A 12,614-nucleotide genomic window follows, 5' to 3' on the forward strand; every position below is an offset into this window, starting at 1 on the left:
ACAAGCGTCGCGCTCGCAGGACTCTTGGACGCTCACATGATTCTGCTTCATGATGGCTGGACGTCTGCTGTTAGTCGTCCTCGTGTGTGAGTTGAACCTCTTTTCATTTTCTTTCATTGTAAATGGAGTTACTCACCAATACAGGTACATTTTAGTTGCAATTGCCAAATTAATGTTATGTCAGCCCATTTAATAAACTTTTACATCAGGTCAAAAGAAATACAACATTCACATTACATCTTTACTATTTATTATTACATGCTTAACTAATTTGTCTTCTCTAACAGATCCCTTTTGTGAGATGAAAGCAGAAGGTCAGTGCTTGAGTTTAATATTAGTTATTAGTAGAACGTTATCACTGTAGGCTCAGTTTGTCACATAGTTGTCTGTACAGTACTCTTATCTTTTCTATGCTGTTTATGATTAAATCACAGTTGCTCATTTAGAACTTTCTCATCTCAATGCAACTGTTAAGTTTGTCAAACAAATACATTTATCATCAGAATAACTGTAAATAAAGGCAATTTTCAGTTATGTAATACAACATATATTACACTTTTCAGCTCTTCTTCCGCCTCAGCTGACAGTGAGTCCGCCGGTGATCACAGAGACGGACTCAGTCACTCTGAACTGTCGGACTCCATCGTCTGTCTCTGTGACTGAGTGTTATTTCCGTATAGTAAGAGGAGGAACTGCCAAACACTTCCCTTGTCTCCAGACACTGACAGGAAGTGAGCTGCTGAAGATGTCAGCTCAGAGTTCACCTGCTGAGGTTAAAGTGACGTGTTTTTATCTTAAAGAGATTCCGTCTCCTGACAGCGACATGTCCTCCATCATCGTTCGAAGTGAGTAAACACTGTTGCTATGGACTAATATTAGGATATATTAGGATATCTTGCTACAGAACATGGTGGTTGGGCCTTAAAAAGAAGAAGAGATAGACGATTTAGAATAGACATCCTGTCTCATTATACATTATTAGATAAATGCAATTTTCAGCTAGTTAATCAAATTCATACTTACAATTTCACTTTGCTCAATTTTCAGCATCTCTTCCACCAAAACTGACAGTGAATCCAACGGCGATCAATGAGACAGACTCAGTCACGCTGAACTGTGAGGCTCCATCGTCTGCTTCTGCGCCTCGGTGCAGCTTCTTCACGTCCAGTGGAGGAACCGTCAGATCCCTCTCTTGTCTGCAGACACTGACAGGAAGTGAGCTGCTGGAGACGTCTCAGCAGAGATCACCTGCTGAGGTTCAAGTGACGTGTTTTTACACCGTGAAGCTCGGAGAGAAACATTATCCATCTCCACACAGTGACACGTCCTCCATCACCATTCATAGTGAGCGACATCTGATATTATCATCATGTATTGATACAGTGTCAAGGACAAGAAGAGTGATGTGGTGTTATAATAATAATTGTTTCCAGGGGTTACAAACATAAAGAGAGAGAGAGAGAGACTGATTTACAACCTCCATTTCTATTAAAATGCTGCTAGTTTGGTTTCTAATTTTGTGAAAATAACTGTTCAAGAGATAACATAAACATGAAGTCACACACAGTTTACCACACATGACATTGACAGGTTCAAATTCATCTTCCTTTATAGATAATGTGGAAACTATGCCGACATTTACTACCGCGGGTAGGACATGCATTCAAATAGAAATCCAGAACATTATCACAAATCACACACTATATTTGTTAATTTTAAAAGTTATACAATTTTTATTCGGCAGGTGTGACTGTTAGAACGCCTCATGCTTCTGCTCCTGAAACTCCTGAAACTCCTGAAAGTCCTGAAACATCAGGTAACAAAATCACAGATATATAAAATGTGACGTTAATAAATCGCAAATGATGTGTTTCTAATTATTATTTCTATATTGAAATGCACTTTTGTTGATTCCCCAGGCTGGACTGTTGGTCCATCAAGTAACACTGTTAGCTTAATATCTACTTTCCTAACATCAGTGAAACCAGCATCAGGTAATTATGAAGTTTTTCAACGACTCAGCCTCGTTACAAAGTTTATATACACATGTTTGTATCTGATATTCACATGTGAAACACTGAATATGGTGTTCAAACGTGATTATCTGTCTCAGCACATATAAGGTGATGGTTGCTGATTGGACTGGTCTACATTGTTAAAGTAAAATAAAGATATTAAATCAGTGTCCTTTTAAGAGAACATATAGATTTAATGTTAATATGTTTTTGTGCCTTTAAGAAACAGATGTAAAAGTGACTTCTGTGAATCCAGAATCTGGCGATAAAGTAACAGGTAGACGAAACATCCTTATTGCATGAAAATGACGTTACTGGTTGAAATACTGTAGTTAAGCACGGTCCATGTGGACGTTTTGAGAAGCGAGACTGACGCATGTTTACGGCTTCATATTGCTGAAAAGCAGAAACGTGGATATTGAAGCTTGCAGCGGCGGTGGCTGGTTGTGGAGTAACTGTGGGCGTCGTCTTGCTGGTTTCTGCGCCTCTGTGCAGCAAAAGAAGAACTGGTGAGAACTGTGTTGATCTGCTTGTGTGATGAAGTCAGACTCAGTTTTGTTTTGTGTGGGCGTTCACTCACTGTTCTCCCTCAAACAGGTTGTTTTAGGCCTATTATATGTAAGCTCTAAAATTGCTTTTCCACAATCATTGCATCTTCAGATTTATTACTACCCAGATATATTTGCACAAGTTCAAAACATTTGTAATTTTTGTGTCGTTCTTATAGGTGCAGGTTCTGAGGATGTGAAAAGAAGGCGGGAGGCTCAGAATGAGAACGTAAGTCTGACACGAGGGACGTCGTTAAATATATTTGCCATACACATTAATAGAGCGTTGGTTTCTTTCTTGTCCTAGTTGGACACGTACCATTTATACTGCACCGTCTCCGAGGAGCCGGCTGCATCAGCCCTGAAGGGTGTGGTGTACAGCACCGTGCAGCCGCACTGAAACACAAGCTGTCTAATGCTGCACAGAGAAAGAGAACGAGACCGCCTGACTGCTGGTAAAGGGACCCTTGTGTTTAAAGTTGACTGGTATAATCTAGACTGTTTGACTGTCATGTATTCGTCGATAATACCAAACTTCTACAAACATTTTCCAGCAGTTAGATCCAACTTTCAAATGGAGTTTTATGATGTATAAAGCACAGCGTGGGTTCTAAACTGCATTTCAAATTAACTGTTGTTAAACTACGACGAGAAATGTATTTAATTTGACTCATATATATATTTAATCCTGTTTTTTTTAATGATGTTTTCTCTTTAATGTTAATCATATTTTTTGTAACTGGCTGGATACATCAATGTGACATCCTGTGATCTTCTTCATGCATCTTTAGCTCGTCTGAAATGTCGTCTGCTTTAACACGAGGACAAACTGGCAGAATAAAGATTGTTCCTTGTCTCTCAGGATCTTTCCTGTGTAACGGTTGCTGTGATAGTCGGTGTTTAAATTGTAAGTGGAAATAAATTAGTTGAAGTCAGAATTGCATCAGGCTGTATTGCATGGCTTTCTTTCAAATTCTGAGGTTGAAGGAGCAGGTGAATGTAAAGTTGGTGTGATTGTGACAATGATGAACAATTACAGGGTTAGTCCAGATGAATATACAGTTTATTTAAAAAGGAAAAAGCTGCAAAAATCTGAAAAGCCCCCTTGCCCCATTTGCATGCATAAGTCTAGACCTGTGTGCAGGTTTGAGCTGAGTATAGACCTAAACTAAATACTGTATTAGAGTGTAAAGTTGTTTGGCTTCAAATTTTTTGCACAAATCAGCACTAGTCCTGTACATTTAGAAAAAAATCAACAAATAAAACAAAATATGAACTACAAAAAGAAAGCAACTGATGGAAAAACTTTTATTTTTGTCTGAACCACTAAGCCAACACTGTAGATGTGATCTAAATATAAGTGTGTGTGTGTTCCTGTTGTCTTTCTGTCGGTTTGATTCACTTCTGTGGTTTTCCTGAGAACTTGTTCTGTATGTGAAATCATAGTCAGACACAGAAGTCTCTTGTTTCTAGTCTCAGTATTTGGCTTCATGATGGCTGGACGTCTGCTGTTAGTCGTCCTCATGTGTGAGTTAAACCTCCGGTAGATTCTCTCATTATTTATGTTGTCTATTGCAAAAAATGTCATTAATATATAATGTCTGCCATACAGTATCAGCATGTTACACCATACATGTTTTTTTTGTGTACTTGTATATTATGTGTGTTCTTTTTGTCTGTGTTGTTGCTGTTTTTTTGTAAACTGTTTGTGTAACTTCAGAGTCCAAAACTCATTTCCCCATCAAATAAGTAAAATTAAATATATCCTGATCTTGATCTCACTACTCCAGCGTATGTTTGACAGATTTTCTCATTAGGAGTTTTAGTTCTCTTCATTTTTATGAAAGTATTAATGAGTTTTCATGTTCGCTGTGTCGACACTTTGTATTTCCAACAGATTCCTTTCACAAGATTCAAGCACAAGGTCAGTCTCTGATCTATTCTCTTTCATGTCCAGCTGTTTTCACTGTAGGGGAGTTTATTATAGTTTGTTATTAATTTGACTATTTCTACATAGTACAGTATATTTCATATATCATATATAAAATCACAAATAATTCAAATTAGGAAAATTACTGTAGTAATGGAATTATTCAGTATCTAATATTTCATTATTCATTATTATTGTTTACCTCTGAATTTTCAGATCAACCTAAACCTAAGCTGATAGTGAATCCAGCGGTGATCTCAGAGACAGAAACAGTCACACTGGACTGTCAGACTCCATCATCTGTTCCTGTTCATCAGTGTTTTTTCTACACTGTGAGGAGAGGAAATGCCAAAGGCTTCACTTGTCTGCAGACTCTGACAGGAAGTGAGCTGTTGATGATGTCACAGAAGATATCATCTGCTACGGTTCACGTGAAATGTTATTACACTGTAATGCATGGAGATATCTCTACTCCATCTCCACACAGTGACAATTCCTCCATCACCGTCCAAAGTGAGTGACTGATTATCATGTCACGTTAGTGAACGATAACTAGATGACGTTGTGTCATATTTCAGGTGTTTTGTCACATTAAAAAGCTGCCTGTGGGATGAAATGTTTCCTTTTATGTTGTCATATTTAGGCTTTCTGCATAATGTTTTTTTTACAGTGTAACTCCCACAGAGTTATTATGAACGATTATGTTCAATGATAACTGTAAACCACAATGACTGAGCTGTAACAGTTTGACATGATGACGGTCTTTTCATTCTTCTCTTAATAGGTCAAAAACCAGAATTGAGTCGTCAGCATTTTTACCGTGAACAGGTTGTCTTTACTTGCTCTCTGCCTGCATCTGCTCATAAAGACACGAGATGTAACCTGTACTTTGGAAAAGCAAGTCATCCAGTCACAACAACAACTGTCCTGAAGACAAGGAGCTCAACCAATCAGTGGTTCTGCCAGTTTACTGTCAGAATCGATGATTTGCTGAGACGCCTACGTCCTCTTCAAAGACGTGATGCCAGCTGTGATTACAGTTTGGGGAGTGAACCCAACTCTTTGTCTGCTCGTAGTGATCGATCCAGCTTGAATGGTGAGTTGGTGAAGACATGGACACACATGTTACCTGTTCTTGTGACACAACACGAGAAATGAATGAATGGAATAAAGTGAATTTCCAGTGAATGTGTAAATTTAGACAAACATCACAAATTATGTTTTTTGCATGTTTTCTTATTGCATGTCATTTGAAATCTTTCTATATATGATGCTGTGACAGTAGAAACTGAATTGTGTAAATTAGCAAAGTACAAGAAATGTTCTGACAGGACAGTTGGTTTTGAGGACAGTGACGGCCGTTTAGAGTGCTGCAGATGTTACAGATTTTTCTTGGCCAACTCTGGAAGTTAGCATCACACTGGTATATATATATATATATATATATATATATATATATATATATATATATATATATATATATATATATATATATATATATATATATTAAAAAAGAACAAATATTTCAGTATGGACCAAAGTGGCCATTGCCATCCCTGAGGCCATTCCTCTGCCATGGCTCAAATCAACAGACATGTTCTCTGGTTTCTTCTTCTTCTTATTTTTTGAAAGGTTCTTTGCTTATTAAGTCACTGCACAAATAGGAAGTAAAACACAAATTGTTATTTATTTGTACACATGTAAAACTGACAGACACACATCTGTTTTCTTTTACTGTAGCTATTGTGATAAAGGAATCAAGCATGACCTCCACAAAACCAGGATTTACTAAGATCAAAGGTAAGACTTATTATAGCAATTATCACATATTACTATAAAATACATTTTCTAAAGTTTTTGTGTGTATTTACTCACCAGATTTTCCTGATAGCTGGTCTACTGCTTCCACTTTTGGAATTACTGAGAAACCAGTACCAGGTAACACAATTCTAGATGTATTATATGTGACATTTATTAATCATAATTTCTTCTCTTGCTCAGCGATTGTACAAATACTGTCCCACACTGTTCAAATCCATCTTCTGCTGTTGTAGATATTGTGGAGTCAACCATGACGCAGACTGAGCCGACATCCACTGTGACCACAGGTAGGACATGCATTCAAATAGAAATCCACATCATTATCACTAATCACTTACTTTATTTGTTATTGTTATTCAGCAGGTCTTACTGTTAACAGACTCCCTGCTTCAACTCCTGTAACTATAAAACAAACACCAGGTAACACAATTACAGATACATGAAGTCAGACGTTAATTATTCACATATGATATTTATGCTATCTGTAGCTATGACTGTTTTCTCTCTTAAATGTTTTTCTTACATTTGAGCATTTTTGACAAATACACATATACATGAGCACACGTATACAATATGAACACAATATACTGTTTTTTGATTTCTTTATCATATTTAAGTGAAAATAAATCTTTTTTTTTTACATGCAGTTTTCTTCTTTCACCAGATCAGACTGTTGGATCAAGCATCACTGCTAGTTTTCTTTCTACTTCCCTAACACCAGTGAAACCGACATCAGGTGACTCTTCTACATATTCTAGATTATTCACATTGACTTTTTATACAATTTTTTTGTTTCAATATTTCTTGAATATTTTCACTATCAACACTCCTATGAATATATTACCATACATTACCATTACTTTTTCAGTCAGTCAAGTTTAATTGTGACATCAGAATCTTAACCATGTTTATTCTACAAATGTGCTCACAAACACAAGTCAGTAGAGTGTCAGTACATCTGTGTATTTAGATTATATTTCAAATATACAATGTAATTATCACACCAGACAATACAATGTACACACATTATTATGATAATAAAAAAACAAATCTGTGTTCTCTGGGTCTCTGGTGTTTTTGCTCTTCCCTAGTCTTTAATCCTTTATGTCAACACTAGGAAGGCTCTTATTAACTGCCTCTTCTAATGCAGAGAAGATTACGTTGATGATTGGAGGAGGCGTGACTGTGGGAGTCGTCTTGCTTGGATTGACACTCCTCTTGTCTCAAAGCAGGATTGGTAAGAATTAAACAACAATAACCATGCGTTCTTTCTGAAATAGGAAATATTTAATGCGGTTTCACATTGTTTTCAATAATCATTTGGTTTTTTTTCCGTGCATTTTCTAGAAAAATGTGTTTCCAAGAGGTAAGAAATCATACTTCTCAAATATAGTCACGTAAACTCCAGTGAATACCACTATGTATATTCTTTTTCATCATTGCTCTGATTTACAGTCATAGTTTTGAGTATTCTCTCTGGCAGCTGCTGAGGACAACTACAGTCTTATTCTGTCTTTGAGCTGCTCTACTAGAACAGTTGCAGGATAAAAGCCTTTCTCAAGGACATGTGGACATTTGGCATTACGGTTCATTGAGGGACCTCTCAAAAGGTCTGAGCAGCAAAGGACACATAGAACACATGATTCAGAGATCACAATAGAGCCTTGTTAAAGCGACACGTTGACAAAACTTGGATAAAAGCGGGAAGGAGGAGGTAGGTTGATGGAGCAAGCCGCAGCAACAAGTAGGGGTTGACCTGAAGGAATCAGCAGAGTGATAGTGACAACTGTCGGGTCAGAAAGTCACTCTTTAGTCACATCATTGAGATGTTTGGGGAGTGTGATACAGTATATTCATCTGGTAATGTGTGCTGTGCTTTTGCTCTCCTCTATGATGAAGAAACACTCTTTACAAAACCTTGTTTGAAACTTTTTTCCCCCTTTAGACCAAATGGTTTGCAGGTTGATGATGATGAAACCTACAGCATCGTCACCTACTGTACGAACGCAGCATTGGTGAGCTGCTCCTCTCGTCCTGAATGTACCAAGGTTCACAGTAGGGCTGTCAGGATATCAGGTTTTCACTACACGCTTCCTATATTATTGAAATTTAAATGACAATAATATACATGACATTATTATAATTTGTGTATTATTAAAACAATATATAATTGTTAAATATCACAGTTAACAGGCATAACATGACAGGTACAGGTGCACTCATTCAAATAAAAGTTATTATTGCAGCATGTGCATCTTTTATTCTTATTAAAAACATTTACACTTCACTGACGACAGTTATGTCTGTTTCTTCTTCTTCATAGCGGGACAACAGCTGCACCTGGGAGAGGCCAGCTCCATCAGCCCTGAGCAATGCAGTGTACAGCGCTCCAAAGTCAGGCTGACTTCCAAACAGTCTCTCTTGGTCCTCTTTCACTTTGCTTTTTTTTTTCTTTTTATGTACAATTTAGATGTTTACGCTTCGTACGTCATTATCCCAAAAACGTTATTGACTTGATAGACACAGAAGTAAGGTCAGAATATAACCTGTGTGATGTGTTGCAATGCTTTAGATAATAAAAACATTATACACAACTATTAAACAAGTAGAAATTCATTTCAAAGGTTGAAGTGTGTTTCTTTCTACGACGCTTTAAATGGAAAACATTACATTCAATTAAATTACATTTTATTTATACAGCCCAATATCACAAATCGCAAATTTGAAAGCTTTACGATCTGTACACACATCTGTCCCAGGACCCTCGCATCGGTGCAGGAAAATGAAATGAACAATGTACAAAGGACAACAATATATAGTTTTAACGTTAATATGTTTTTGTTCTGTGACTCCTATGAAGATGAAATAGCAGGTAGACTAAAGATTGCTATTATTGCATGAAAATGCTAACATGCATGACTGTGTGGCGTTAATGTTTGTGCGCTTATAGGTTCACGTGTTTGTCCTCCTGTCACTAGAGATAGCTGTAACCCTGCAACCACTCTGAAAACAGCCTCACATGAGTGCGTGTCATTCTTTACCACTTGAGCTCAGTGATTCAATTATGTTTACAACCTAAATTACTCTTACTAAATATTACTATAAAGCATTAACAAAGCAATGATATGCTTTTCAGTTTGTATATCTGGAATGCGCTGGTATTGGTGGTTGGAAGACGGTGGTTATGCAGAGTCTTCCTGCTTTTTGTTGACGTTGTGAGAAGCAAAACTGACACTTGTTTATGGCTTCTGTTGAGGCTCAGCAGAAACGTGGATGAGGAAGTTTGTAGCAGTTGTGGCTGGTTTGTGGAGTAACGGTGGGCATCTTTCTGGTTTCTGCACTTCTGCATAACTACAGAATAACTGGTGGGAACTATGTCGATGTGTTTGTCTAATAAAGTCAGCATCTGTTTGATATGGGTGTAAAGACATACCGTTTAATACTGAAGTGTGGAATTTGTCAGTTTGACTCTAATAATACAATTTTTTACAATCTTTGCATCTTGACATTTAACGACTACTCAAATATATAAGCACCAAAAAAAAAAAGATACCACTTTAGTCAGAGACACTTGTCAAAGGAATTGGCTATTTTTAATATATATCAATATAATATTCTTTGAGAGGAAGCTCTCCGAGAATCCAACAGCATTCGATTTTTGTTGGATTAACAATATCAAAAATATAGCCAACAAGGAGGAGGTTGTTGAAAGGAGAATTGTTCCAGCAGAATATCATTGGCGTCGGGTTATAATGGGCATGCTGACAGCCAGCTGTAAGAGCAGCTTCTCTGTTCAGTCTGAAGAATAGTTACAGATGTCCTATTCACACATTCTAGCTGGGGTCTTCAAAACATCTGCAGTTTCCCGGAAATAGTTCATATTCATTCACATCGGTTCAGTTTGAACAGCCTTCATGTAGCTCAGAGCTACTAAAATAACTATTGTGTAAATCGTCAGCTTGCACAGAACAAAGATACAAGACCTGCATCTCAAACTGAAAATAAACCGTGTGTGTTGTGTGGGAGACCACCACTGCACTGAAACAAAAATATCCTCCTTTGCTCGGGTCTAACTCTTTTTTCACATGTGAACAAAATACGGCACGAGTAGAGACGGTACAGGGTTGTTCTCCAAACACTTTATTTTGTGAACTTGAAAGGGTAATGCCGCCTAAACTGTGACCTTCAAATTCTTTGAATCTAATCAGCCGGGCTGAAGACTTATTCTTTCATTCAGAGAAACGTATTATTTGACAGACTGTGTGTATTTCACAGGGGCAGGTCTGGAGGAAGTGAAAAGGTGGCGGGAGGCTCAAAATGAGAATCTGACAAGAGGGACAGCATTAGATATATTTGTCACATATATGAACGGATGCTACAGTTGGTATATTTCAGTTGGTATGTTGCTGCACCGTCTCCGAGGAGCCGGCTGCATCAGCCCTGAAGGGTGTGGTGTACAGCACCGTGCAGCCGCACTGAAACACAAGCTGTCTAATGCTGCACAGAGAAAGAGAACGAGACCGCCTGACTGCTGGTAAAGGGACCCTTGTGTTTAAAGTTGACTGGTATAATCTAGACTGTTTGACTGTCATGTATTCGTCGATAATACCAAACTTCTACAAACATTTTCCAGCAGTTAGCTCCAACTTTCAAATGGAGTTTTATGATGTATAAAGCACAGCGTGGGTTCTAAACTGCATTTCAAATTAACTGTTGTTAAACCACGACGAGAAATGTATTTCATTTGACTCATATATATATTTAATCCTGTTTTTTTTAATGATGTTTTCTCTTTCATGTTCATCATATTTTTTGTAACTGGCTGGATACATCAATGTGACATCCTGTGATCTTCTTCATGCATCTTTAGCTCGTCTGAAATGTCTTCTGCTTTAACACGAGGACAAACTGGCAGAATAAAGATTGTTCCTTGTCTCTCAGGATCTTTCCTGTGTAACGGTTGCTGTGATAGTCGGTGTTTAAATTGTAAGTGGAAATAAATTAGTTGAAGTCAGAATTGCATCAGGCTGTATTGCATGGCTTTCTTTCAAATTCTGAGGTTGAAGGAGCAGGTGAATGTAAAGTTGGTGTGATTGTGACAATGATGAACAATTACAGGGTTAGTCCAGATGAATATACAGTTTATTTAAAAAGGAAAAAGCTGCAAAAATCTGAAAAGCCCCCTTGCCCCATTTGCATGCATAAGTCTAGACCTGTGTGCAGGTTTGAGCTGAGTATAGACCTAAACTAAATACTGTATTAGAGTGTAAAGTTGTTTGGCTTCAAATTTTTTGCACAAATCACCACTAGTCCTGTACATTTAGAAAAAAATCAAGTTAAAAATATGAACAAAAGATGAATTACAAAAAGAAAGCAACTGATGGAAAAACTTTTATTTTTGTCTGAACCACTAAGCCAACACTGTAGATGTGATCTAAAGATAAGTGTGTGTGTGTTCCTGTTGTCTGTCTGTCGGTTTGATTCACTTCTGTGGTTTTCCTGAGAATTTGTTCTGTATGTGAAATCATAGTCAGACACAGAAGTCTCTTGTTTCTAGTCTCAGTATTTGGCTTCATGATGGCTGGACGTCTGCTGTTAGTCGTCCTCGTGTGTGAGTTAAACCTCTTTTCATTTTCTTTCATTGTAAATGGAGTTACTCACCAATACAGGTACATTTTAGTTGCAATTGCTAAATTAATGTTATGTCAGCCCATTATATATTATTATCAGCATGTTTTATTAACATTTTACATCAGGTCAAAAGAAATACAACATTCACATTCTATCTTTACTATTTATTATTACATGCTTAACTAATTTGTCTTCTCTAACAGATCCCTTTTGTGAGATGAAAGCAGAAGGTCAGTGCTTGAGTTTAATATTAGTTATTAGTAGAACGTTATCACTGTAGGCTCAGTTTGTCACATAGTTGTCTGTACAGTACTTATCTTTTCTATGCTGTTTATGATTAAATCACAGTTGCTCATTTAGAATTTTCTCATCTCAATGCAACTGTTAAGTTTGTCAAACAAATACATTTATCATCAGAATAACTGTAAATAAAGGCAATTTTCAGTTATGTAATACAACATATATTACACTTTTCAGCTCTTCTTCCGCCTCAGCTGACAGTGAGTCCGCCGGTGATCACAGAGACGGACTCAGTCACTCTGAACTGTCGGACTCCATCGTCTGTCTCTGTGACTCGGTGTTATTTCCGTATAGTAAGAGGAGGAACTGCCAAACACTTCCCTTGTCTCCAGACACTGACAGGAAGTGCGCTGCTGAAGATGTCAGCTC

General features: G+C 37.4%; 1 protein-coding gene and 1 long non-coding RNA gene across 9 annotated transcripts; both read left to right on the forward strand.

The window, feature by feature from the left end:
* The first annotated feature begins 48 nt into the window (after window positions 1-48).
* LOC137873707 (uncharacterized) lies at window positions 49-8,930 on the forward strand. Of its 8 annotated transcripts, none has more exons than XM_068712037.1 (18): window positions 49-86; window positions 288-314; window positions 564-845; window positions 1,048-1,344; window positions 1,615-1,650; window positions 1,745-1,816; window positions 4,461-4,487; window positions 4,710-5,006; window positions 5,278-5,589; window positions 6,234-6,293; window positions 6,372-6,431; window positions 6,548-6,601; window positions 6,675-6,734; window positions 6,979-7,050; window positions 7,465-7,551; window positions 7,662-7,680; window positions 8,260-8,390; window positions 8,638-8,930. In XM_068712037.1, exons 1-18 carry the CDS (start codon window positions 50-52, stop codon window positions 8,829-8,831), a joined length of 2,124 nt encoding a protein of 707 aa, XP_068568138.1. In that variant the 5' UTR covers window position 49; the 3' UTR covers window positions 8,832-8,930. The 8 variants fall into 8 exon arrangements, with proteins under 8 accessions (XP_068568138.1, XP_068568139.1, XP_068568144.1 ...); XM_068712038.1 differs by having other exon boundaries at window positions 6,678-6,734; XM_068712043.1 differs by having other exon boundaries at window positions 8,260-8,329; window positions 8,638-8,807.
* Window positions 8,931-11,845: 2,915 nt separating this feature from the next.
* Window positions 11,846-12,545, forward strand: LOC137874073 (uncharacterized). The gene is made up of 3 exons (XR_011103272.1): window positions 11,846-11,925; window positions 12,149-12,175; window positions 12,423-12,545. It is a non-coding gene; the product is annotated as an uncharacterized lncRNA (long non-coding RNA).
* The last annotated feature ends 69 nt before the right edge of the window (window positions 12,546-12,614 follow it).

This window comes from Cebidichthys violaceus, unplaced genomic scaffold, assembly GCF_023349555.1.
Source record: "Cebidichthys violaceus isolate CVI_PGR_0920_01 unplaced genomic scaffold, fCebVio1.0.p SCAF_17, whole genome shotgun sequence".
Classification (NCBI taxonomy): Eukaryota; Metazoa; Chordata; class Actinopteri; order Perciformes; family Stichaeidae; genus Cebidichthys; species Cebidichthys violaceus.